The following is a 26,914-nucleotide window of genomic DNA, read 5'->3' on the forward strand; positions in this document are numbered from 1 at the left end:
GGAATGCAAACTTGTGCAGCCACTCTGGAAAACAGTATGGAGGTTCCTCAAAAAGTTAAAAATAGACCTACCCTATGACCCAGCAATTACACTACTAGGTATTTACCCAAAGGATAAAAAAAATGCTGATTCAAAGGGACACATACACCCCAATGTTTATAGCAGCACTATCAACAATAGCGAAATTATGGAAAGAGCCCAAATGTCTGTCAACTGATGATGGACAAAGAGGATCTCTTTTGCACTGCTAGTGGGAATGCAAACTGGTGCAACCACTCTGGAAAACAGTATGGAGGTTCCTCAAAAAAACTAAAAATAGGACTACCCTATGACCCAGCAATTGCACTACTAGGTATTTATCCAAGGGAAACAGGTGTGCTGTTTCAAAGGGGTACATGCACCCCAATGTTTATAGCAGTGCTATCAACAATAGCCAAATTATGGAAAGAGCCCAAATGTCCATCAACTGATGATGGATAAAGAGGATGTGGTATATACATGCATTGGAATAGTACTCGGTGATGAAAACAAAATGAAATATTGCCATTTGCAACAACATGAATGGAGCTAGAGTGTATTATGTGCTAAGTGAAATAAGTCAGTCAGAGAAAGAAAATACCATATGATTTAAGTCATATGTGGAATTTAAGAAACAAAGCAAATGAGTAAAGGGAAAATAAGAGAGAGAGAGGCAAAACAAGAAGCTGACTCTTAACTATAAAGAACACACTGATGGTTACCAGAAGGGAGATGGGTCGGGGGTGTATTAAATGGGAGATAGGGATGAAGGAGTACACCTTTTGTGATGAGCACTGGGAGTTGTTGAATCAATTCTACACTTGCAACTCATATTACACTGTATGTTAACTAACTGGAATTAAAATTAAAACTTAAAAGGAAAAAGATTATCTCTGGTAATGTTGAACTGCTTGTTCAGCCTTTAAACAAAATCCGATTTACCTGAGGCCTCACATAGGACCCAATCCAACCCCAGACCTAGCCCAGTTTCTAAGTCAGACCCAGTCTGACTTCAGCCGATTTCCAGTCTGGAAAAAGACATGCTCTGATAAAGTCTGAAAGCTCATAACACAGGAGGACCAGGACCAACCAGGACTTACCCATGACCACTGGAGGCGGCAAGACAGCCATGGGCTCAGAGGGGCTCAGCAGGTGCCTGTGCCTGGTTCCCGGTTGCTCTGGGACTGACAGGGGTTTCCCTGAAGTCCCACTTCTGATACCAGCACTGCTGAAAGAGAAACTGAGGTATATTGAAAATTGTGAGAGTGTATTTCAACAAAGACTGACTTGAATCAGGCAGCACCCAGTCTTGCAGATAAGAAGGCGTTCGGAGGAGCCGAAAATGAAAGACTTCTATAGGCAGAAAGGGGGGAAGCAAGGAAGTCATACGGGGCCAAAGGTGGGTGATTATTGCAAGGTCACTTTCCTTTAGGGAGGGGACAGCAGGGGCCTATCAGTCAGATTAGTGGGACAGGGTGATTCCTGATTGTTTCATTTTAAGTATATTTATTTATTTTGAGAGAGAGAGAGAGAGAGAGAGAGAGAGAGAGAGAGAGAGAGAGAGCAGAGAATCCCGAGCAGGCTCCTCGCTGTCAGTGCAGAGCCCAACACGGGGCTCGAACCCACAAATTGTGAGATCATGACATGAGCCAAAGTTGGACACTTAACCTACATTTTTACCAGGTGCCCCAACATTTTTACTTTTTTTTTTTTTTTTTAGTTTAGTTTTGAGAGAGAGCGTGAGCAGGGGTTGAGCAGAGAGAGAGGGATACAGAGGATATGAGCCAGGCTCCATGCTGTTAGCACTAAGCCCGCATCGGGGTTTGAACTCAGGAACCGGTTGAGATCACAACCTGAGCCAAAGTCAGACACTCAACCCATGGAGCCACCCAGGCTCCCCACACGATTTTTGCATATCTGTATGTAGACGGGAAGTAATAGAAATATACTATATAATGAGGACGGGAGCTCACTCTCGTGGAGGAACAAGTAACCAGAAAGGCCTGTGTGGCCTCCAGAGCATTTTGTCCCCTGACCCCAGCCCCTGGGGGCACCCGAAACCTGCCTGTCCTAGGTGGGGAATGGGTAGCTGTGCAGCTCAGGGGCTGAGGGGCCAGCACATCTGGCCTTTGTGTCTGCGTGTCTGTGTGGGCACTGAGATGGCAATGATCCATCCCACAAGCTGCTCACCCAACACCAGATTCAGTTCCCTGACCCACCCCCCACCTCCCCTCCACCGTGGTCTCCAGCCTTTTATTCCCACCTGGAGCTGGGATTTGACTGAAGACCCCCTCTCTCCTGCCTGCTGAAACAACATGGAAATGAGCACAGGAAGAAAAGGACGGGCCCAGCCTGGGAAGCAACCCCAAAACCTTGCATGGGTGTGGGGTTAGCACCTGTCTCCTCCAGGGTCTTGTACGCAAGGCCGGCCACAGGAGCCCCAGCACCTCCGCCACGGCCTTTGTCTCAGGTGCACGCTGGAGGCTGTCTCCAGGACAAAGGCTGGCCAAGCTGCCTTCCTTCTTTGCTTTGTGAACCTGCAAAGCGTGCAAGGAGGTTTACCTCTTCTCTGCAGAGCTCCAGTGTGCGTGCACTGTCACTGCAGGCACCCACCTACCTGCAGCTCCCAGCCCCAACCATTATGGTCGGGCACCCTTCCTGCATCTGCAGGGTGCTGCCTCCCCGCAGAGCCCTCCCCCCACCCCACACCCCTGCAGGATCCATAAGCAGCGAGTGCTGCTGTAGTTGTTGGGGGCGGGGGGGCTTGCAACATTTCATCTACAGCAATGCTCAATGGTGGGAATGTGTAAGACACCAGGCTGGGGTGGGGCAAAAACACTGCACAGCATCTTTATCCCAGCAGAGAAAAAGGATGGTGTCCATGGTGGGCACAGGAATTCAGGATGATGAAGTGTGCTCCTTTCACTGACTCCATCATTTGTTCCACATAGTTAAGGAATTGCTACCAGCACCAGGCACTGTGCACTGAAACCATTAAGAAAAAAAAATGTTTTTATTTTTTATTTTTTTATCATCCCACCCCCTTTTTAAATTATTCTTCTAGAGGCACCTGGGCGGCTCAGTTGGATAAGCATCCAACTCTTGATGTTAGTTTAGGTTGTGATCTCATGGTTGGTGAGATTGAGCCCTGCATTCAGACTGTGCTCTGGGTGTGGAGTCAGCTTGGGATTCTCTCTCTCCCCCTGACCCTCCCATGCTTCCAAGTGCTCACTCCCTCTCTCAAAAAAAAGACAGGTCCAGGGCGCCTGGGTGGCTCAGTCGGTTGAGTGTCCAACTTCGGCCCAAGTCATGATCTTACAGTTTGTGGGCTCAAGCCCCGCGTCAGGCTCTGTGCTGACAGCTCAGAGCCTAGAGTCTGCTTCAGATTCTGTGTCTCATTCCCTCTCTGCCCCTCCCCCACTTGTGCTCTGTCTCTCTCTGTCTCTCAAAAATAAATAAAATGTAAAAAAAAAAAAAAAGACAGGTGCTCCCCGAAAAAAAGACCCTAACTGCCATCAATCCCCTCCTGGGGTTTCATCACAGGAGGGAAGAAAGAAGTTCACGCCACAACCAGACAAACGTTGTCACAGACTATCACACCTGCTATCTATTCTCCAAAAGGCCCACTCATCTTTCCTAAACACCATTCACTGTCCCCCTCAGAGGCCCACAGCCCCCTCCCCTGCTCCAATTCAGATGGTATATAAGCTCTCAAGGGGCACCTGGGTGGCTCAGTCGGTTGAGTGTCCAGCTTCAGCTCAGGTCATGATTTCACAGTTTGTGGATTTGAGCCCCACATTGGGTTCTGTGCTGAACACTTGCTCAGAGCCTGGAGCCTGTTTCGGATTCTGTGTCTCCCTCTTGCTCTCTGCCCCTCCTCTGCTCCTGTGTGCGTGCTCTCTCTAAGATAATAAACATTAAAAAAACATGGTATATAAGCTCTCCCTCCAATCTCACCGCTTTGGGAGATAGTCACCCTTTTCCCCTGGGAGGCCCCCATGCACGTAATAATAAAAATTAATAAATTCATACACCTTTTCTCCTGTCAATCTGCCTGTTGTCGGTTCACTTCCCATAACCAGCTATCAAAGCCAGGAGGGTGGAGTGAAAGCATTTCCTCCCCAACATTATAAATGTGTTAGAGCTTCAATATCCACCGGAAGTGAGCCTCACTGAGACAGAAAGACCTTCTCCAAACAGTGAGTTTCAAGACTATGTCAAAGAAGTCTGTGCTCACGAAATCTGCAGGCAAAAGGAAAGAGATTCTTGCTTGGAGTGCACCTCGTGTGCAAGATCGGGCTTCCGACGTCTCCCACTGGTGCTGGGAAGCAAGACTAATCATTTTTATACTCATTAACTCCCACAGAAAAAAAATAATGATGGCTACAAAAGTGATTTGGGGTAATGATCCAGAAACAAGCCTTTTTTTCTATTTCCTTAAGGCACCTTGTATTCAAAGGCTTTATTCTTTTAATGGAGTCAGCGATTGTAGAATTCAGTACAATTTCATCTACAATACTTTCATCTTTCCAGGAGAGACCAATTATAAGATTTTGGACTTTTGTTTGTCAGAAACTGAAACACAGAGTGATGCATTGGTGTTTTACTATTTTTCTTCTACACACCACATCATAAGTAGTGTTCCTTCTTCAAAATTGAGTGCAATTCACTATCCAAATATTTAAAATTTCTTGGCACCAATCAGCCTGATTTTCAGGGTCAGCTCCTGCCTCCCACGTGTTTAACTCGGGACATATTTTCTTCAGCCTTTTGCTACCCATCCATAAAATGGAGTTGATAATAGTGCATACCAGGAAAGGATCTTATCAGCACTAATGTGAATTATATATTAAATGGTTACCTAGATGATAATGAGCTCTATAGAAATGTTTGTTAAATCAACTCCATTTTTTAAGGTAAATAGATAAAATGGTCAATGCTGAGTATATCCAAAGCAGCTCAAGGCACCCACAATCTCAAGAGGCCCATGGATCTTACAGGACATGTGTGAACACACAAGACATGTTTGTACAGACATATTTGCACATAGAGGGCATTTGTGTGGGTATCTTGAAAGCATCTTGCTGACTGTTCTGAAGCTGTGATCCATTTTGTCTGTTGGGGGCACCGTTAAGTTTCCTGGACTCTGGATGGTTACAGAGGCCAGGTAAGTGACACCCAGACCAGACCTTAGACCTTCTCAAAGTGTGATATGCATCTGAGTCTGTTTAAAATACATCTGGTGCACCTGGGTGGCTCAGTTGGTTAAGTGTCCAACCCTTTTTTTTTAATGTTTATTTATTTTGGGGAGACAGAGCATGAGCGGGGGAAGGATAGAGAGAGAGGGAAACACAGAATCCGAAGCAGGCTCCAGGCTCTGACCTGTCAGCACAGAGCCCAGTGCAGGGCTCAAACCCACAAACTGTGAGATCATGACTGGAGCCAAAGTCAGACACTTGACTGACTGAGCCACTCAGGTACCCAAGAGTCCAATTTTTGACTTGAGCTCAGGTCATGCTCTCACCGTTCTTGAGATTGAACCCCACATCGGGCTCTGTGCTGACAGTGTGGAGCCTGCTTGGGAGTCTGTCTCCCTCTTCTCTCTGCCCCTTCCCCACTTGCTCTCTCCCTCTCTCTCTCTCTCTCTCTCTCTCAAAATAAATAAAAATAAACTTAAAAAAAAAAAGAAAAAGTGGGGCCTGGGTGGCTCAGTCGGTTGAGCATCCGACTTCGGCTCAGGTCATGATCTTGCAGTTTGTGAGTTCGAGCCCCGCGTCGGGCTCTGTGCTGACAGCTCAGAGCCTGGAGCCTGTTTCCCATTCTGTGTCTCCCTCTCTCTCTGCCCCTCCCCCGCTCATGTTCTGTCTGTCTCTCTCTGTCAAAAATAAACATTAAAAAATTTTTAAAAAAGAAAAAAATACAACTTTTGAGTCAATACCTTTGAAATGGGGCCCAGGATTCTGCATTTCTATTTTTCTTATGTTTATTTATTTATTTTGAGAGAGAGAGAGAGAGAGAGAGAGAGAGAGAGAGAGAGAGAGAGACTGCACAGGGTAGGAGCAAAGATTGGAAGAGAATCCCAAGCAGGTTCCATGCTCAGTGTGGCCCAACACAGGTCTCAATCTCAAGACCATGAAATCATGACCTGAGCCCAAATCAAGAGTCAGACTCTCAACCCACTGAGCCACCCAGGCACCCCAAGAGTCTGCATTTCTGAGCTTCCCAGGTGTGATGCTCAAGTAAGTAAATTCTTAACACCTTATATTTCCATCTTGGCATTTAACATATAGGAGACCTTAACTCATGTCTATAGGAGTTAATTTAATGGGGGAGGCAACTCAGGGACTGATAACTTCTGGTGAAAACAAGACAACATATCCAAAATGGAGTGCCTCATGCTAAGTGCCATGTCATGGAACCAAGACTGAATTTATTGCAAGTGTCAGCTGTCCCAGAAGTGGAGCATTAAGCTCCAGTGAATCAGGAATCCCCTGATTGTGGGAGGCCGGGCCCCGGTGCCAGGCTGAGACCGGGTCGAGCAACGGTTCCCTGCTGATTCAGCCAACCCAGTGGTTCCCCCTCCCATTCCCCCATTTTCAAGGGCATACGAAAGCCTTGTCAAGGCTGAGAAAGTTAATTCCTGAAGCCTGTGGTCTGTGGGTGTTGGCAGTAATGTTACCTCCCCTTTTATCTACCCCGAGTCAAATAGAAACAAACATGAGAACTGTGTTTTGCTAGCAATCTTATCAACAAGGTCTTGCTGTGACCCGTTTAGAAAATTCACAAGGAACACAGAACTAAATGTTTTGGTTGGCAGCGATTATGTGAAACCTGTTTATTCTTAGAATGGCCTGACCCTTATGAGTCTTGATATAAAAGATTGTGTACAGCAACAATAAAGCCGTCACTTGGGCCATCAGCCCAGGGGACCCTCCTGTTCCCAAACTGTCTTCTCTTCTCTCTTTTTTTCCTTACATTCCCCTACCCTCAGGACCCTGATCTCGGTGTTTGTTGCGCCGGTCGCAACACTGATCAGCACTAGTGAGGTAATCAGTCTGATAGGCCTCTTCCATTCTCTAAAAGAAAGTGACCTCGCAATAATGCTATTTTTCCTTTCCTGTGACTTCTTGTTCCCTCTCTGTTCTGCCGATACAAGTCTTTCATTTTGTACGGCTCCATGGAAATCTTCTCTATCTGTTAAATTGGATGTTTCCTGATTCTAAGCAACTTTTATTCAATAGATTCTTAATATTTTTGGTAGGCCTCAGTTTAGCCTGTAACAATTCTATAAGCCTGTGTTCTGATGCGTTCACAGACAAGATGAGACCCTAGATACAGAGTACCGAGCATGCAGCGATCACTTCAAAAGAAATTAGTCAGCATTGAAATCAAAGGACTGTTTCCCCGGAAGCCCCTTCATCAGTCCTTCCACTTGCAAGTCTGCCCTGTTGCTACACCTCCAACGTGAGTGCCTTCACAGATTTTCAGTGTTCAGCCATTTGGATTTACGCCTGAATTCTGACATTGGCCTTTTGTTGGGGGAATGATGGGAAATAAATAGTTAAGTTAATCCCATTCCCCTTTGCTGAATAAGCATCAGCTTGTCCTCCCTAGCTTTGGGCCTCAGAAACGTGTTTACCCCTTGCCCGGAGAAGATGGAGATGCAGCGTTAAACCGACTTTTATTTCCTTATTTATTATTATTGTTGTTATTGTTTATGTTTATTTTTATTATTATTATTTACCCCATCCAGAACCGGTGACCACACAAAGGCCCCTCCTCTCCCGGTTTGAACAAAGATGTTCAACCTGACTCCCAGCGCGAGGCACCTGCGTCTTCGGATTGGTGGGATTGCCATCCAATAGGAAATAAGAGCCAGCATCTGCTATTTACATAAACTCCTAGCGGTCCCAGAGGCTCACAGCCTGCCGTCCAATCAGATTCCCGTGACTTGGAGGCTTCATTTGAATACGGACACAATAAATAGCGCTGCCTGCGCTCGGCACACTCATCTCGGTTTCTGCGACTGCACCGCCCGGGTTCCGGTGCCCGGTCCGCGGCCCCCTGCCCCTTCGCCCGCACACTCGCGCCCCAGCTACCTCCACTCTAGCCGCCTCCTGGCGTTCCTGCGTACCCCGCCAGCCCCGAGCCGGCCTCCCTGCGACGCCCCCGCCGCCCCCACCCGGGCATCCGCGCCCCCCTTGGAGCCCCTGTGCCCGCGCTGCCTGAGCCCCGGAGTCCCCACCGCCGCGTTGCCCCACCCCCACCCCCGCGCTGCCCGGCCAAGCCGGATCCTTCCCACTCCGCCCAAGAAGGGCTCCAAGAAGGCCGTCACCAAAGCGCAGAAGAAAGAGCAGCCGCAAGGAGAGCTACTCCATCTACGTGTACAAGGTGCTGAAGCAGGTGCACCCCAACACCGGCATCTCGTCTAAGATCATGGGCCTCATGAACTCGTTTGTCAACATCTTCGAGCACATCGCCAGCGAGGCCCCTGCCTCGACCGTCACGTCCTGCGAGGTGCAGACGGCCGTGCGCCTGCTGCTGCCGGGCGAACTGGCCAAGCACGCTGTGTCTGAGGGCACCAAGGCCGTCACCAAGTACACCAGCTCCAAGTGAGGCGCGCCGGGCGCCCTGGAACCCAAAGGCTATTTTCAGAGCCACCTCTGTGCTCAGAAAGGAGCACAGAGCTCAGAAAGGAGCTCAGAAAGGAGACTGCCAGCCGCTCTGGTTGTGATGTACTGCTCCGGCAGGGTTCTGGGGGGCGCTGCAATGCGCCACGGAAAGCGAGACTGGACTTCAAAGGCGCAGACCCTGCAAAGGCGCGTTGAGTCAGCATCTACCCAGCCAGCAGCCAGAGAGGGCACGGCCTTAGCTTTAGGCAGAGACCCGGTCACCTCCAGGAAGGCCTCAGGCCAACCTCCCTACTAGCACCCCCGTGTCTCTTAATGGATTAGGTCTGCGTGCGCTGGACGGATGTGGGGTTCGATGAGGCCCTGGGTGTTGGGCTCAGTCTTGGCGGTGACGCTTGGGCTGGTCCTTCCCTCCTTTGCCTCTTGTCAAATACACGAAAGCAGTGTTCAGTTTAAGCAGCTTTTTGTGGGCACCACAGTTCCTGTTTGAAAAATCAGAACAGCAGGTGCACAGGTAGTGGCCTCCATCATCATACTCTGCTAAAATCATTCATATTAGGAGATCAGTTTATGTGGGGTTTTTTAAATTTTTAATGTTTACTTTTGAGAGAGAGAGAGAGAGAGAGCGTGAGCAGAGGAGGGGCAGAGAGAGAGAGGGAGACACAGAATCTGAAGCAGGATCCAGGCTCTGAGTCCCAGGCCACTCAGGGCTCCAACTCACAAGAACCATGAGATCATAACCTAGGTCAAAGTCTAGGCCCAACGGACTGAGCCACTCAGGCGCCCCTAATTTGGTTGTTTTGTTTTTTGTTTGTTTTTGGTATATACTTTTAACGAAAGCCTTGTAAATAGTGATAGAGCCTTTTTGACAAAACGAATGGAGCACTTTAAACACATACACACAAGTAAACCATATGCAAGGTGGATTTAATTTGCCCACTTTATTTATAACTGAAGCTGCAGGCTTGACTGTGGCCCAGGCTTCTCTCGCTCTAAAAAATACCCCAGACTACAAAAAACACCACAAGAGCATCCCAGTCTGAAAGCAAAACACTTCCCAGGATTTGGATTTCCAGTTCAGTCCCAAGAGGTGGGCAGAGGCCTTCTGATTCCTGGCCCCTAGGGGTGTCCATCTCCGGTGATGTCACGCTTCCATCAAATCTTAGCCTCCTACACTAAATTCTTTGTTTTGCGTTTGTACTTTTTTTATTAAAGAGATAGCCCTTCCCTCTCCATCTTTGGTTTACTCCATAGTAATTAGCAAATTGGACTTAAAATTTTTGGCTGAGATGAGGGGAGGAGAGAGTCTCTTCAATGCATTTTATTTTTAAAGTTTATTTTTATTTATCTTGAGAGGGAGATAGAGAGTAAGCAGGGGAGGGGCAGAGAGAGAGAGGGAGACAGAATCCTAAGCAGGCTCCACGCTGCCAGCATAGAGCCCAATGTGGGGCTCAAACTCACCGTGAGATCATGACCTGAGCCAAAGTCGAGAGTCAAAGGCTTAACCAACTCAGCCACCCAGGTGCCCCCTCTCAAATACATCTCAGGGGATACCTGCAAAATCCCTCCAGTGCTTTCCAGAGCCTTACTCTTTGGCCTGTACTTTTGGTATTTCAGGCCTAGAGAAGTCTTCCATTGTGTTGATTCCTTACTCTGTGAGTCTAAGCATTTTTAAATACTCAGTGAACCCCTTCCTTCAGCCTCCAACTTAATGCAAATAACATTTCTTTTTGTTGTAGTAGTATTACTGACTGGGCTCTGTATTCAGATTCTCTCCATTTTCTTCATTATAAATTCTCAAGGGCAGGAACTCTGTTGCTCTGCATCGTCCTTAATAGATTCTCACTCCCGTGGTAGGAGAGGGCCCAACCAGGCCCATTCTTCCCCTGGGGCTGCCTCAGCATCCTCCACACTGTTCAGCAAATAGAGGCAGCCTCCTCTCCTCCTCCTCCTCCTTCTTTTACTTCACACTAATTCTGTGTGTCTGAAGAATGAAGGGACTGAGAAATTAATCGACATTTTGCATTACCCACAACAAAACATTTTCATGCAACTGTATTTGGGAATTATGTTTATTCTGCTTCTTGATTTTATTTTAGGGACTAAATAAACTATGTTGTTTCTCACTGCTAGCACAGTCCCACACTACTGGAGACAAGTTGCATTTTATTAAACCTAGGTCTGAAGCTTATTATTAAAGCAGAGAATGACCTGGATCTGGGACACTAGTTTCCTGTTACCAGAAGTGCTCATTAAGATCGTGATGCCTAATCTCCTTCCTTCCATAGGTAGAGGAGGGCTCAGAATCAATCAGGAGGCCCCTGCTTCATAGTGTAGGACTGGATTCTGTAGTTTCCGAGAAGAATCAGACAGCTCTTGAGAAGATTAAAGGTGTTGATTTTGACGTAGATTACTGTTTTCAAATCTGGGGATCATAACTAGCAGGGAAAGAATTGAGTAAAATAACTGTGGCAAAATTTCTGTATCTATGAGTTGTGTTGTGTTGTTTTTGTAAATATTTCAGAGTGTGTATCTATGGATACACACTAATAATGGAAATGAAATGATGCACACTGCTATCATTGTAAGCATAACAATACTCTATATGTCCACTGATGCATAAAGTGAGGCAATAGGAACCACCATCAATCCCAGTAAATGAGGTAGGTTTCACTAAAATTCTAACTGAGAATTACTTACGATCATGTATCTGTGATAACTAGCTATCAAAACTTATGTTTTCAATAAATGTGTACTGCCCAGATGACTTTTAAAACACTTTTTGTCACCTGCAAGTATTTTTAAATTTCAATTTACGTTGGGGTGTGTGTGTGTGTGTGTGTGTATGTGTGTGTGTGTGTGTGTAACGAAAGGTAATAGATAAAAACACTCAAAAATATAGCTTACATTTGGATGAAATTCTCAGGAAGAAGTACAATGGGGGTGAGTTCAGGGAGGAAAAAAAGGATCATGTAGACTGTCTCACTGTTAACAAAGAATTTGATCATGTGTTCTAAGAATTGATTACAGTATCGAATTGCTATTTCAATAGATACCTTTAAAAGATTGATGTGATCGTGTCACCCATATTTCAGTAAGAAAGATTTTTATAAGAGCATTATTTGAAAATGTGTCAAAGCTCAAGAACTTTATTTAAAAATTTATTTTAATTTCTTTGATGTGACCATTTTGCTTTTTTACAACCTCCTACGTTGGGAATTGCGCCCTTGTAACTATAACAACTAAGAATAAAAATATTTTAGATGCCAACTGAAAAACGTGTCAGATTTTAAATTCCTTTAGATTGGACCCACGCAGGAGAAGGAACAGGGTGGGTGGGCTTCCAGACGCTGGGGCGGAGGGAGCTTCGACTGTGACGTTCTCAGACCCTCCTGCCCAGCCCGGCTTCGACCAGCTTCCTCTGGAGATGATTTGCAAAACATGACTGATACCTTTCATTAAATGTTTGTTCCTTGCCTGAGCGGATGACACGACCAATCGGTACATCTAAATCTCAGAGTGGCTCAAGGAAGTGCTTGTTAGGAATCCCCTATTTACAACGAAGAAAAGCCAAAGCGATGTCCTTTTCCAAGTAAAGGCTCTTCGTGCCAAAGCGCTTTCCCTGAGCCAAGATGACACTTCCCTTAATAAATGCCATAAATTCGAAAAAAGAGGTAATTCTGCGTCACTAATGCTTCACAGAAAATGATGTGGCTGAAAGAGGGAGCTATTTGTCCAGAAAAGGGGGGATTACATTAAAGGGGAATTACTTTCCTCCTGAATTGATCTCCCCCATCCCCACATAGGCTAAAGCTACCCGCAGCAGAAATCGTCTTGTTACATGTGGCTCGTGCGCACCAGACGCTTCCATTTCCCTTTCGGTTTCAAACGTTTTGCCTTTGTAAGGTCCAGTCACGCCAACATTCTCCCAGAAATGTTCACTGCTTCAGGATCAAGATGTCTGGTCGAGGGAAGGATGCAGCTGCAGGCGACACCGCCTGGGGCCGCGCAACACCGGAGACCTCACTTCCCAGCCCATGCATCAGAGACACTGGGGCGGGGGGGATTGGCACCTCCTGAAAGAGGTGACCCGCGCCCTTCACCCACAGACGCACGCCGCGCGCAGACAGGCCTGGGTCTCGGAGTCTACGCGCGCAAGCGCCGGGGATGCACCCTTGCAGCCACCAAAGGACGAAGAACTCATGGTGTCTACTTAGCAGGGCGATGCGTCAACAGCCCTCCGCAGAGGGGAGGGTGGACACGGATCCTTGACCGCCAGGCTGGTTACCATCCCAGACCTCCATAAGAAACAGTTACACACTCTCGCCTTCCACGCACACACACAATGGGGCGCGCGCGCGCGCACACACACACACACACACACACACACACACGGACCCATTAACCAGGAAACCACTAAGGTGCACAAAACGGAACTGATTCACAGGACAACCCTTAACCGTGTTCGAAACTCTTTTTCGATTATGTGGGTGGCTCTGAAAAGAGCCTTTGGGTTCCAGAGCGCCCGGCGCGCCTCACTTGGAGCTGGTGTACTTGGTGACGGCCTTGGTGCCTTCAGACACAGCGTGCTTGGCCAGTTCGCCCGGCAGCAGCAGGCGCACCGCCGTCTGCACCTCGCGGGACGTGATGGTAGAACGCTTGTTGTAATGCGCCAGGCGGGAGGCCTCGCTGGCGATGCGCTCGAAGATGTCGTTGACAAACGAGTTCATGATGCCCATGGCCTTGGACGAGATGCCGGTGTCGGGGTGCACCTGCTTCAGCACCTTGTACACGTAGATGGAGTAGCTCTCCTTGCGGCTGCGCTTGCGCTTCTTGCCGTCCTTCTTTTGCGCTTTGGTGACGGCCTTCTTGGAGCCCTTCTTGGGCGCGGGTGCCGATTTAGACGGATCAGGCATTATAGCAAGTCTCTCCAAACAAAAAGAACGTGCGGCCCGAGCAACTGTATTTATACGTCCCGTATGCAAATGAAGGATCCAGAGGTCCTCGTATCTGATAGGTTCGAACGCCGCCTAACGTAATCACTGGAAAAGGTGCATGCAAATTAGGGGATGATGGACTCCTTTTCTGATTGGTCTCCATTACTATCCAATCAGATGAGGTCAGCTCCACTACCTCCAGACCATATATAAGGGCTCAGGGGGGTTGGCGGCCTCGTTACTTTGGGTTTGTCTTCTCGTCTTTCTTCTCTCTCCGCGCCCGTGTTGGCAATGTCCGGCCGAGGCAAACAGGGCGGTAAGGCGCGCGCCAAGGCCAAGTCGCGCTCTTCTCGCGCGGGGTTGCAGTTCCCCGTAGGCCGCGTGCACCGGCTGCTCCGCAAAGGGAACTACTCCGAGCGGGTCGGGGCCGGCGCGCCGGTGTACCTGGCGGCGGTGCTGGAGTACCTGACTGCTGAAATCTTGGAGCTGGCGGGCAACGCGGCCCGCGACAACAAGAAGACGCGTATCATCCCGCGCCACCTGCAGCTGGCCATCCGCAACGACGAGGAGCTCAACAAGCTGCTGGGCCGCGTGACCATCGCGCAGGGCGGCGTCCTGCCCAACATCCAGGCCGTGCTGCTGCCCAAGAAGACGGAGAGCCACCACAAGGCCAAGGGCAAGTGAGGCTGCGGAGGCGGGCCGGCAACGGCCGTGTGCCCCGGGGGCCCTGTGACACCAAAGGCTCTTTTCAGAGCCACCCACGGTTTCAAGAAAAGAGCCACACTGACCACGCAGCTTTGTCTTACCAAGGCTGCGTTCTTCCGGGCGCACGGAGAGCCGGCCCGAGGCACAATCCGGGAGCGGGTATGCGCACCGTGGCCTCCCGTGTTGTTTGCCGCAGGGAATGCTACCGGACACGTAGCCGCCCTTTGCGTTTGAATCTCACTCCTAAACTGCGCCTGGGGTCTTAAGTTAACCCGCTCACCGTAAAGGTATCTGTCGTTATCGGTGACCAGTTGCCTTGCACTCTGCAACGTGTCGTTCGGTCACATTTAGACACCCAAGTACAGGCTGTCTGCTTATCCCAGGCCTGGATAACAGGGCAGATTCACCTGCCTTTGAAAATAAGTCTAGTTGTTAGAATCCGCTATTTGCGGTTCTTATGGGTAACCCTTAAAGATTTACATTCTAGAACGTATGGGTGCTTGAGGGAGTGGATATTGCAAAGTTTTAGGAAACATGAGGTTGTTGGGAATTATGATCTGGAGATTGAGGTCTTGTAAAGTGTCTGTTCTAGAGGCGTTTACAACATTCAGAAAGAAAATTATGTTTTTAAACGAAGTGTAAACTTTTTAAAGAAAATCTTACTGTAAGTAGAATGACCAAAAGGATTTAAATTGTTCAGTCTGGGTTGGTCAAACATTAATTCAAGTCCCTTAACCTGATAACTAAAGTTAGAGAATAAAATAATTTGTACATTGAGTTTGGTCAGGAAGACCAGGTTGTTAGGATTAGATTATGTAATATATGAGTGGATATTTCAGAAGATGACTGTTTACACGAGCTCCTCACTGTAATAAAGGGGAGTTGGACATTCCCAAGGGTTCTGGCGAAGTCGTCAAAATGTTAATAGCACCCACCTCATGGGGGAGAGGGATTAAGTGGTTAATTCATAATAATTCCTTTAAAACAATGTCTGGCATGTGCACAACACACACACACACACACACACACACACACACACACACAGCTTGATAACTGCTAGTTATTCCTAGTATCAAGATCTTTGCCATTTTCATTAATTTTTTTTATTATTATCGCAATAAATGCAGGCCAGTAACACAATTCAGGAATATTATATAATTTATATTAAACTTAGTAAAATTGGGTCTACTCAAACCAGGGCTCCCTAGACACCATCTGGAGCTAACCACACATCTGCTGGTCTTGAGAAAATATCCTAGTGCTGTGAAAGTATTCGCACCAAGGATCTACAAACCCTGCTCTGACGGTGTGCATCTAAACACAGGAGCCTCCTGCAGCAGAGGTAGGTAGTGGACCACATTGCTGAGTGGGCAGCATTTCTGTGACACAAGCAAGGACTGTCCAAGAAACCATAGAGCCTTCTGGAGATGGATCCATTATGTTCAATTGTAGCATAAATTTTTGTTTATGCACTGATGTTCATGTAGGCCATTGTATGTCATCAAACCCCTCAGTGGTATTTAGGAAATGTTTTCTCAGGGCCAGCAAGGTTAGGTATGCCACGTATCCATGGAGTTCCCAATTTTTAATTTCTTAAATGGGACGTTGAGAGGGAGGCAGTGAGGTGGGTGGTGCTCACAGAAGCAGCCCTTCATCTGTTATCTCTAAGGCTGAGCTGTCCCCTGGAGATAACATCAAGCAACAAGAGCTATTCAATCTTTTTTTTAAGTTTATTTATTTTTGAGAGAGAGACACAGAGTGTGAGCCGGAGAGGGTCAGAGAGAAAGGGAGACACAGAATCCAAAACAGGCTCCAGGCTCTGAGCTGCCAGCACAGAGCCCGATGCAAAGCTCGAACTCACAGTGAGATCATGGCCTGAGCTGAAGTTGGACACTCAACCGACTGAACCACCCAGGTGCCCAAAGGACTATTCAATTTTCAATGATTTAAAATTAAATACAAGGGGTGCCTGGGTGGCTCAGTTGGTTGAGCCTTAGACTCTTGATTTCGGCTCAGGTTGTGATCTCACAGTTCATGAGATGGAGCCCCAAGACAGGCTCTGCTCTGACAGCATAGAGCCTGCTTGGGATTCTCTCCCTCCTTTCTCTCTCTCTCTCTCTGCCCCTCTCTCACGCATGTGCACTCTCTCAAAATAAATAAAACGTTAAAAAAATTTTTTAAATGAATTAAATTAAATTAAATTCTAGGATGCAGTTTCTTAGCCTCCCTAGCCACGTGCGGCCAGCAGCCAACGCATGGAACAGCACAGGTGGAGAAGCTCCATCATCGTGGAAAGGTCAGGTGGACAGCTCTGGTCTAAAGTTTAATCGTCTCTTGGGGGTTATCTGGTTCAGGAATGTGATGCAATATCCAGAGCTGCCTGCCTATGCAGGAGAAAGCCCATCAGACCCTCGCTTCAATAAGAAAGAGCCATATGGCCCAGCAATTGCACTCCCAGGTATACACAAGGACTCAGTTACTTGTACATGCACATTTACAGCGGCATTATTCCTCATGTCCCAAAGGTGGAGACAGCCCAAGCAAATGGATGAACAAAATGTGCTCTGGCCACACAGTGGAACAGCATTCAGCCATAAAATGGAGTGCAGCACTGGTACATGCTACCATGTGGATGACCTTCAAAGACATGATGTTCTGTGAGAGAGAAAGGTCACACAGGGTATGATTGCACTTATAAGAAACAGAACGGGGGCGCCTGGGTGGCTTAGTCGGTTGATCGTCCGACTTTGCCTCAGGTCATGATCTCACAATTCATGGGTTCGGGCCCCACATCGGGCTCTGTGCTAAACACTTGCTCAGAGCCTGGAGCCTGCTTTGGATTCTGTGTCTCCTCTCTCTGCCCCTCCTCTGCTCGTGCTCTGTCTCACTCTGTCTCTCAAAAATAAATAAATGTAAAATAATTTTTTTTTTACAGAAACAGAATGGACAGAGCCATAGAGATGGGAAGCAGATTAGTGGCGGCCAGAGGCTTCTCGGGAAGTGGGGAGGATGGCGGGGAGACTGCCAGCCTCTACAGAGCTTCAACACCTTCTCCATGCTCACTGCGTCAAGTCACATGCTCCCTTTCCCCATCCCCAGATCGTCTCCGTCATTCTCCCCATGTCCCTGTGGTATGAGCAGTTTACTGAGAAAGGTGAACCAAAGATGTACAAGGTCCCACAGGAAGAATGCAGAAACACCCACGCCCCCTGCCAGTAAACTGCTCCCAGCTTCTGGAATTCTCCACTCACCTCATCCAGGTCCCATAATTCAACTTGCCCCTCTCCTGGGCAAAGGGTCTGGCCCCAGCCCCAGCCCCACATCCATTCATTCTCGTCTTTTTACCGACGTTTTCAAGAATCTTCCAAGTGAGCAATCATGAAGGACCCCCTCAATTTCTGTGTTGGCTTAGAGCCTGAGTAAGAGCGTTGGGTACAGGCCTTGAGGTGGACTGGGTCACCCAGCTTGAGAGCTGTCAGGTCCGGGCTGCCCTGAGCTGTTCTGCCCACACGCTGCTCTGTCACATGGAGGTCCCAGACCTGGTCATCAGAATTTACCCTCATGTTCCCAGGAAGGGCAGTTTCCATGCATTGCTCACCAAGCCTCGCCAAGGGTCTGCTTTTCCCTCATGCCCCTCCCCCCACCCCAGCAAAAGCTTGAAAAGTGCATCCTTCTCTCTGCCCACTTCCTTCCTCATGAGTAATTTGGTCCCAGGCAGGATTCTGGGAGGACAGGTCTCTGGGGAGGCCAGGTCCTGATGCTTCCCTCCTCCCCAAGACAGTGGAGCCCATGACCTCCCCTCCAGCCAGTGCTGCCCTTCAGGACACCCTCTCTTACCCATTGCCCTGTCCTCAGCTTGCCACAGCCCCCGGCAGCCCTTCTGGGGGCCTGATCTGCCCGTTCTCTCCTATGGGATGATGGATCAGCCCAAAATGTCCCAGCTGCTGGTCTGAGAATCAGTGGTTACAGCCGGGCTCCCCAGGAAAGCTGGTGGTTGGTGACCATGCTGAAGGCCAGATTGTGGGAATTTGGGATCAGCTGGGAGGGTATCATCTGAGGGGGTTATCTAGGGGGTCAGGGGAAGGGTCAGTGGTGGGGGGTGGTGTTAATCTGGTAGGTCAATGTGGAGTCAACTGGGAAGACACTGGTCCAGGTGGCCTCCTTCACATGGCTAGGTACCTTGTTTCTTCTTGTATACAGTCTCTTTCCAAGGCTAATTTGGGCTTCCTTACACCATCCCTGGAGGACAGAGTCCCCTGGACCCCTGAGGCTCAGCCTGCACATTGTGACTCATACCCCATGCTGGGGTTCACAACAAGTCTCACTCCATGGTGCTGGGAACATCAAGAGCCACGCTGCCATCCACCACGGGTTCTGTGGCTCAGCTACGAGGCTTCCTCTCTCCTGCTCTCAAGCCAGGGCATCAGTGGGGCCCGAACGTTGCAGCAGCTGTCTTCCAGGAGCCACAGGCTATCACCTCCTGATTGGGAGTTCCATCCTCTCCTGGCAGCCAGGCTGCACTCTGCCTCACCCCCCATGGCGGCACCTCCTCGTCTTCCCCAGGCAGACATGCCCTGTTGGAGACCATCAGCAATCCGGGAGTCTCAGGATGCAGTTCGTCTCCATGTCCTGGGTCCCACCCCTAGTGCCACCTCCCCCAAAATAGATATGACCCCGTTCTAATGTCCAGAACTTGTGAGTGTGATCTCATTTGGAGAAAGGGTCTTTGTAGTGTAACTTAAGGGCCCTGAGATGAGGTGGTCATCTGGACCACGCAAAGAACTCTCAGAACTCCACGCTGAAAAAATCACTCTTTGATTTGTGGACAGGCCAGGCCCCTCTTTTGCCATTCACCCTGTTCCCTGCATCCTAATTCTCTCAGCCTGGCTGCCCCCTCCTGGAGTGACTTTTTGTTATAGTAGAATCTTCCATTCTGGTGGAGAAGACAAGGAAATAGAGGTGGCAGTGGGGGGGGGGGGGGGGGAGGCAGGGTGGGGAGAGATGGATGAATTTCCTAAGATGTAAGTGTAGATAAAAGTGAGTAGAGGGGTGCCTGGGTGGCTCAGTCAGTTGAGTGTCCGACTTCGTCTTGGGCTCTGATCTCACAGTTCGTGGGTTTGAGCCTTGTGTTGGGCTCTGTGTTGACAGCTCAGAGCCTGGAGCCTGCTTCGGATTCTGTGTTTCCCTCTCTCTCTGTCCCTCGCCTGCTTGTGCCCTGTCTCTCTGTCTTTCAAAAATAAATAAATGTTAAAAAAAAAATTTTTTTTAAGTGAGTAGAGTAAGTGGATCTTAAGGATAATAGAGACCGGAGGACCACACAAGGTAAACGTGAGGCATTAAATATTCATGATCACCAAGTATACTAGTAGACACTCAGCAATCAGGACCCCTGAGGCACTCGGTTTCCATTAGGTCTTAATCAGCTACATCTGGAGCTCTCCACAGGTGAGCCTGTCCCTGGGGGACCACACCTGTGTGCATCAGCCCAGCTGTCCTGGCTACCCCACCATCAGCGAGAAGGCTGAGGCAGCAGGGAGTAACAGGACACAGGACTTCCTGTGGCTCCCTGACATCTGTCCTAAGTTTGTCAGCTCACCCCATGTCTTCCACCTAGCTTCTGCTGGGAGTTTTTTTTTTTTTTTAAGTTTATTTATTTATTTGGAGAGAGAGAGAGAGAGCATGCAAGATGGGGAGGGGCAGAAAGAAAGGGAGAGAGAGAATCCCAACCAGGTTCTGAGGCTCTGTACACTCTGCGCAGAGCCCGAAGCAGGGCTTGAAATCCTTAACCATGTCATCATGTGAAATCATGACCTGAGCAGAAATCAAGAGTCTAACGCTCAACCAAATGAGCCACCCTGGCGCCTCTTTGCTGGGTCTTTTAAATGGATTTAATAAACCACCTGGTTTGAGGTTTCTGACAGGCCTGAGAGCTCTTCCGCGCTAAGCCCTGAAGTGAACTGGGGAGCACGTTAGTCTCCAGTGTCCCTCCACAGTGGTTGGAGGCTACTCCCAGGCAGGTGAGCGCGACAGGCCACTTAAATGGAAGCGCTGTGTTTCCTCCCCTCACTGCACTGGATAGTGTGGGCGACTCTCAGAGCCCCCCGAGAGCAGGAGAAACCCTGTCTGCCCTGATTCCCGAGGACACCCGTGCACTTGGGTGTCGCGGTCCCCAAACAGGTGTACCAGGCGCGCAGGCGTCCGCGTGTGACACATGGCCGTCTTCCTGCTTGTGAAATGCCATCTGCGCACGCCACGTGTGTGGCCCGAAGAGCTCCAGCTCCCTGGGAACAAAGCCCTTGAAAGCAGTCACTGCACGGAAGCCATCCAGAGACTGCGCACTGCCCAGAGCAGGAGCCGACTCCGGGTGTGGGTGGAAGTCACCCAGAAAAGAACATCAGGGCCTCAGGAATGAGGGCCACCCTCCTGCAGGCTCCCAGATGCGACAGAGCGGTTTGCAAAAGGACTTAAAAGGCGCGGCCTCTTCAGAGGCCAACGGGGAGAGAGGACTCCAGTGTTTTTGCTGAAATGCAAAAAGGGACGTGGGCTTGATGGTGTCGTTGGAAGCCGGGGTCGCCATCTCCTGGCGGCTCCCAGAGGATGCGGCGCATGCGCTGGGCGTCCCTGGGCGTGCCGGGGACGCGCCGCACGGGGTGGTGCCCTGGCTGGCCTAGCGCCTCCAGCCGGTGGTGCCACGGCGGCAAGGCTCGAGCTCGCAGTCCTCGGTCCTGGAAGGCAGCGCGCCATAGGGAGGCTTGGCGAACTCCTGGGGGTGGCGCGGCTCGGGGGAGCCGCGGTGGTGGTGACAGGTGGCAGGGATGCAGAGGGGCGGGGATACAACGGCACAAAGGATGCAGGGGTACCGGGGAGCAGGGAGCTGGGGATTCCGCGCTGCTTGCACGTGAGGGCGGAGGGGACGGTCGCGGACTGCTGCTGGAGCGCGCGCGCCGAGGCTGACAGTGGCTTCGGAGGCTCCGGGTCCTAGTCTCTGGGTGAAGACCCGAAGCCTTTGAGGCCCCTGTTTATGCTCGGGCACGTGTCCCGGTTGGTCGTTTCAAAAGCCCTGGGGCCAACCGCCCTAGAGGCGATTTCGCCCTGGTGGCCTTGGGATGCTGACCGCCTCGCCGCTGCTCCTCTGGGCTCCGAATCCCGGATGCTGACCGCATTGTGCAGACTGGAGGTCTCTGATTTCTCGAAGGGGCGCGCATTCCATGGATGCAAATGACTAGGTGCGTTCTCCCCGAAAGGGAAGCCTGGGTCGGCGGGTCCGGACGGCTGGCGTAGGCCTTTGCGCCAGTGCGCGCAGGAATGGAGCGCCTCCAGCACGCCCCCTGCAGGTCGCCTGTCCCCTCGCCGCTTCCCCTGTGCATCTATCTCCTCCTCCCCTATGCTCCTCGCGCATTTTGTTTTCCTGGTTCCTTCCCGGGAGGAATCCGCGCATGTGCACAGCTGAACGTTGTGGATGCACACATTTTTAAGAACCAAATACGCTTATGTATCAACGCTTTCCTTTATACCAAAATCGATAACAAGTCAACACAATCTTCTTACATCGTTTAACTTTTTTTTTTTCAGTTTTTAAAATGTTTATTTATTCTTGACAGCGAGAGAAACAGAGTGCAAGCTGGGGAGGGGCAGAGAGGGAGACACAGAATCCGTAGCAGGCTCCAGGCTCTGAGCTGTCGAGCCCAGCGAGAGGCTCGAACCCACAAACCGTGAGATCAGGACCTGAGCGGAAGTGGGACCCTCAACAGCCTGAGCCACTCAGGCACCCCTTCATGACAATTAATAACACAGATGACGTCCAGGAGCTGGATGCACACCTGACAGTGGCTCTGGGGGCAGGGCAGTAGTAAGTGCTGCTTCTGTCAGGTCCATGATATGTGTGCATGTTGACTCGGCCATTCTTGTTCCTCTTGTTCACTGTCCTCTCCTCATGGTGACGTGCATGTCCCTCCTATGAAGACAGATTGATCTCCAGAGTCCTGTAATCACTGGGGGGGTCCTCTATAATTTCCAGACCTCTGGTCGACCCAAGTGAGCACAGGGTAGAAACAAAGGAGACATACTTCTTTTTTTTTTTTTTTTATGTTTATTTTTGAGAGAGAGAGACACACACCCTGAATGCAGGAGGAGCAGAGAGAGAGGGAGACACAGAACCAAAGCAGGCTCCAGGCTCTGAGTTGTCAGCACAGAGCTCCATGTGGGGCCCGAAACCACAAACCGCGAGATCATGACCTTAGCCGCAAACGTTTAACTGACTGAGCCACCCAGGCGTCCCAAAGGAGACATAGTTCTATGCCCACAGTTCTGGAGGCCATGTCCGCATGTGCATGACCACTGATTCAAGGGAAAGGACATGTTCGTCATTACCAGGAGACCACTGCCACTTAGCCATTGTTTTCCTGCCACCCATGCAGTTTTCCCTGACACAAAACCACCAACAATGACAAGAACTGTCCTTGGGGCGCTCCAGCAATTAAGCATCTGACTCTGGCTTCCTGCTCAAGGCATGATCTCAAGGTTCATGAGATGGGGCCCTGAGTTAGGCTCTGTGCTGACAGAGCAGAGCCTGCTTGGGATTTTCTCTCTCTCCCTCTCTCTGTCCCTCCCTCAGTCGACTGTCTGTCTCTCTCAAATAAATAAACTTAAAAAAAAAAAAAGAACCTTCCTTTCTTCCACATGACTTTTTATGTGGCCTTTCGCGTGTACATTTCGCGTGTCCTCAGATTCGCTCCATTTAGCAATACAGATTCAAGAAAAGTCACCAATGTGCTGTTTACTTAGTTTCCGATCATGACAGCAGGTGGGTCTACCCTGTGCTAAATCTCCCTGTGCTGCTTTGAGTTCAGCGAATGTTCCCCCATGTGTAACCTTCCCCCCCACCCCTGCCTCACTCCCAGGAGTCAGCCACCCTGCTCCGCTGACCTGGGGTGTGGCCACGGGTGGCAGGCCCAAAAAACCACCCCTCAGCCAAATATTCTCTTTATCAAGAATCCACGATTATTACCCTGTGTGGGAGAAGGGAGGAAATCAATGATCTCCAGAGAAGGGGCTTTCCCTAGATTATCCTGGGCTTCAATGTAGTCACATGTCTCCCTTCTTCTTCTTCTTCTTCTTCTTCTTCTTCTTCTTCTTCTTCTTCTTTAGTTTATTTATTTTTTGAGAGAGAGAGCAGGGAATGGGGCAGAGAGAGGGAGAGAGAGAATCCCAAGCGGGCTCCTCACTGTCAGCACAGAGCCCGATGCGGGGCTCTGGAACTCATGAACCATGAGATCATGACCTGAGCCAAAATTAAGAGTCGGATGCTCAACCGACTGAGCCACCCAGGCACCTCCCAATATGTCTCCTGGTAGGAGAAAGGCAGAGGGAGTGTGGACACACACAAGCGGAAAGGTGAACATGGAGGCAGAGATTGGGGTCATGTGGGCACAAGCCAAGAGGGCCCCGAGGAGCTGGAAGAGACAGGAAGGGCTCACCCCTAGAGCCTCCAGAGGGAGCGTGGCTCTGTGACACCTTGATGTTGGACTTCTGGCCCCCAAGCCCAGGAGGGTAGGGGAGCCCCTGTTGTAAGCCCCCCAGGTTGTGGTAGTTCCTTAGGGCAGCTCCAGGAAGCTGACCCACCACAGGCTCCCCCTGGCTGACGGCAGGTGGGGGGGGGGTAGGACCACGCCCCATTTCTGGAGCAAGGGCTTCTGGTGCAGCGACCCAGGTGCTCCTGTCCTGCACCAGAGACCCACATGCCCCAGAGAAGAGTGCTCCCCGATGCCAGACAGGGAACATGTGAGTCAGGATATTAATAATAATAACAAGATCAAAAAAGATCTTGGCTTATTTACTAGTAGGGGTGAAAGACAAAAGATCATTGATTCTAGGTTTTATAACCCAGGATTCTTAAGAGACACAGAAGCTATAGGATATATACAGACAGATCTATTTTAAGGAATTGGCTCACGTAATTGTGATAGTGGTGACTCTGAAATCCATGGGGCAGGCTGGGGACCCAGGAAAGAGTTGACAATATAGGTCTGCCTAAAGGAAATCTGAGGTCACTAAGGTGAGTCCAAATCCAGTATGCCTGGTGCCTTTGTTTTATTTGTTTTGAGAGAGAAAGAGAGCAGGAAAGGGGCAGGGAGAGAGGGAGAGAGAGAGAATCCCAAGGAGGCCCCGCACCGTCAGCACAGAGCCTGAAGCAGGGCTTGAACCCACAAACCGGGAGATCATGAGCTGAGCTGAAATCTAGAGTTGGATGCTTAATCTACTGAGCCACCCAGGAGCCCCATGACTGGTGCCCTTTTGAAAAGAGATTAAGACACACACACACACACACACACACACACACACACACACACATGCAAGGAGGGATGACCTTGTGAGGACACAGGGAGAAACAGCCATCTATACGCCAGGGAGAGGAGGCCTGGGGAGGGACCAGCCCCACCCCCGCCTGGATCCCAGACTCCCTGCCTCCAGGCCTGGGAGACAATACATGTGTGTTGTTCACGCTGCCCAGGCTGGGGTATCTGTTATGTCAGCCTTAGCAAATCAATACACAGGGACTCTGGCTCAATGCTCAGCTCATGCTCATGGTTTTATAAGACTGCTTTGCTACTGCACACAGTCGCATGGTCGACACCAAATGAACAACGCTTTTTTAAAATTTTAAAGAGAAAGGAAAAGAGTTCTATTTGAGCCCAAATTGGGACAGCTGCCTAGATACACAATCTTCACAAGGAAGAGAGTGGTCCATGGAAGGGACATTTGGTACAGGGTTATATATGCTTTTTTACATGAAGAGTCATAAGTCATCATGGTGAAGCACACTCCAGAAAGTCACAGATTTTATCTTATATTTTTAGTATGTGCAAGGCTGTGTGACTTTAACCTTTTTTAAAAAGTGTTTATTTATTTTTGAGAGAGAGAGACAGAGAGACAGAGCATGAGTGGGGAGGAGCAGAGAGAGAGAGAGAGGGAGACACAGAATCCAAAGTAGTTGTCAGCATAGAGCTGGCCTCAGGACTTGAACCCAGGAGCCATGAGATCATGACCTCAGCCGAGGTCAGACACTTAACCAACTAAGCCACCCAGGTGCTCCTGTATGACTTTAATTTTAAAAACCAGGGAGGTTTTTGTTTTTCTTATCTTTGTGTTTGGAATGTTCCTTTTTGTTGTGTTTTGTTTTGTTTTTTAACAAAGCAGACATACAGAAATAGACACCACACTTTGAGGTTTTGCCAAATCATTATGGCTATGGTAAATGTTAAAGTATAGCTTCCCTGGGACCCCAGGATTGGGGCCCACAAACATTAAAAGTTGAAACAGTTCTTCATCAATGCTTATAAGCTCTGTGTAGGATACTGTTGAGAAGTTTTATTACTGCTTATCATCTGGAAGACAGGATCTTCCTGTCTCATCAGGATGATGAGTGTGATTAATTATATCCCTGAAATATCATACAAAATTCTTTCAGTCAACTGGGATGGCATAGGAACTCAGGGAAATATTTATGCATGAAATTATACAATATTTTGGATTTTATTTTTCAAAAGAATCTGAGCAAGAGAAGGAAAAACGTATAAAGTCAAAATTGGTCTTCAGCTGATAATTGTTGAAATCTAGTCCACCTGACTATTTTGTCTACCTTTGTATGTGTTTGAAATTTTCCAGTTTTATAAAGAAAAAAAAAACAGTTATTTAACACATTATAGTTGACCCTTAAACAACACAGGTTTATGGGGTTCCTGGGTGGCTCAGTAGGTTAAGGCATCTGACTTTGGCTCAGGTCATGATCTCGCAGTCCGTGAGTTGGAGCCCCGCGTCAGGCTCTGTGCTGACAGCTCAGAGCCTGGAACCTGCTTCAGATTCTGTGTCTCCCTCTCTCTCTGCCCCTCTCTGCTCATGCTCTGTCTCTCTCTCAAAAATAAACAAACAATAAAAAATAAATAAATAAAAATAAATTAAAAACAACACAGGTTTAAACTGTGCAGGTCCACTGATACACAGATTTGTTTTTTAATATAAACACAATACAATACTATAAATGTTTTTTCTCTTCCTTATGATTTTATTAATAACATTTTCTTTTCTCTAGCTTTATTGTACAAATACTGTATATAATACATATAACATAGAAAATGCATGTTAATTGACTGTTAATGTTTTTGGTAAGGATTCCCATCAACAGCAGGCTGTTTAGTAGTTAGGTTTTGGGGGAGTCAAAAGTTATACATCAATTTTCAACTGCTTAGAGGATCAGCACCCTAAACCCTGCCTTGTTCAAGGGCCAAGTGTATTTTTGTTTTTCTTGAGTCTGAACTACAGACTTTTTTTTTACATTTTTTTCCAATATATGAAATTTATTGTCAAATTGGTTTCCATACAACACCCAGTGCTCATCCCAAAAGGTGCCCTCCTCAATACCCATCACCCACCTTCCCCTCCCTCCCACCCCCATCAACCCTCAGTTTGTTCTCAGTTTTTAAGAGTCTCTTATGCTTTGGCTCTCTCCCACTCTAACCTCTTTTTTTTTTTTTTCCTTCCCCTCCCCCATGGGTTTCTGTTAAGTTTCTCAGGATCCACATAAGAGTGAAACCATATGGTATCTGTCTTTCTCTGTATGGCTTATTT

The 26,914-nt window shown here is 48.8% G+C and overlaps 3 protein-coding genes across 3 annotated transcripts; 2 read left to right on the top strand and 1 right to left on the bottom strand.

The window, feature by feature from the left end:
- The first annotated feature begins 5,168 nt into the window (after positions 1-5,168).
- LOC106985210 (uncharacterized) lies at positions 5,169-11,484 on the top strand. Its single transcript, XM_053219814.1, is given in 5 exon segments — positions 5,169-5,185; positions 7,010-7,064; positions 7,884-8,371; positions 8,373-8,683; positions 8,715-11,484. Coding segments are annotated over 4 exon segments (822 nt in total). The 3' UTR covers positions 8,635-8,683; positions 8,715-11,484.
- Positions 11,485-11,777: 293 nt separating this feature from the next.
- LOC106985218 (histone H2B type 3-B) lies at positions 11,778-13,806 on the bottom strand. Its single transcript, XM_027050625.2, has one exon. The coding sequence runs from the start codon at positions 13,562-13,564 to the stop codon at positions 13,184-13,186; it is 381 nt and encodes a 126-aa protein (XP_026906426.1). The 5' UTR covers positions 13,565-13,806; the 3' UTR covers positions 11,778-13,183.
- LOC106985217 (histone H2A type 3) lies at positions 13,805-14,406 on the top strand. Its single transcript, XM_027050624.2, has one exon. The coding sequence runs from the start codon at positions 13,877-13,879 to the stop codon at positions 14,267-14,269; it is 393 nt and encodes a 130-aa protein (XP_026906425.1). The 5' UTR covers positions 13,805-13,876; the 3' UTR covers positions 14,270-14,406.
- The last annotated feature ends 12,508 nt before the right edge of the window (positions 14,407-26,914 follow it).

The sequence above is a fragment of the Acinonyx jubatus genome, chromosome A1 (genome assembly GCF_027475565.1).
Source record: "Acinonyx jubatus isolate Ajub_Pintada_27869175 chromosome A1, VMU_Ajub_asm_v1.0, whole genome shotgun sequence".
Lineage (NCBI taxonomy): Eukaryota > Metazoa > Chordata > Mammalia > Carnivora > Felidae > Acinonyx > Acinonyx jubatus.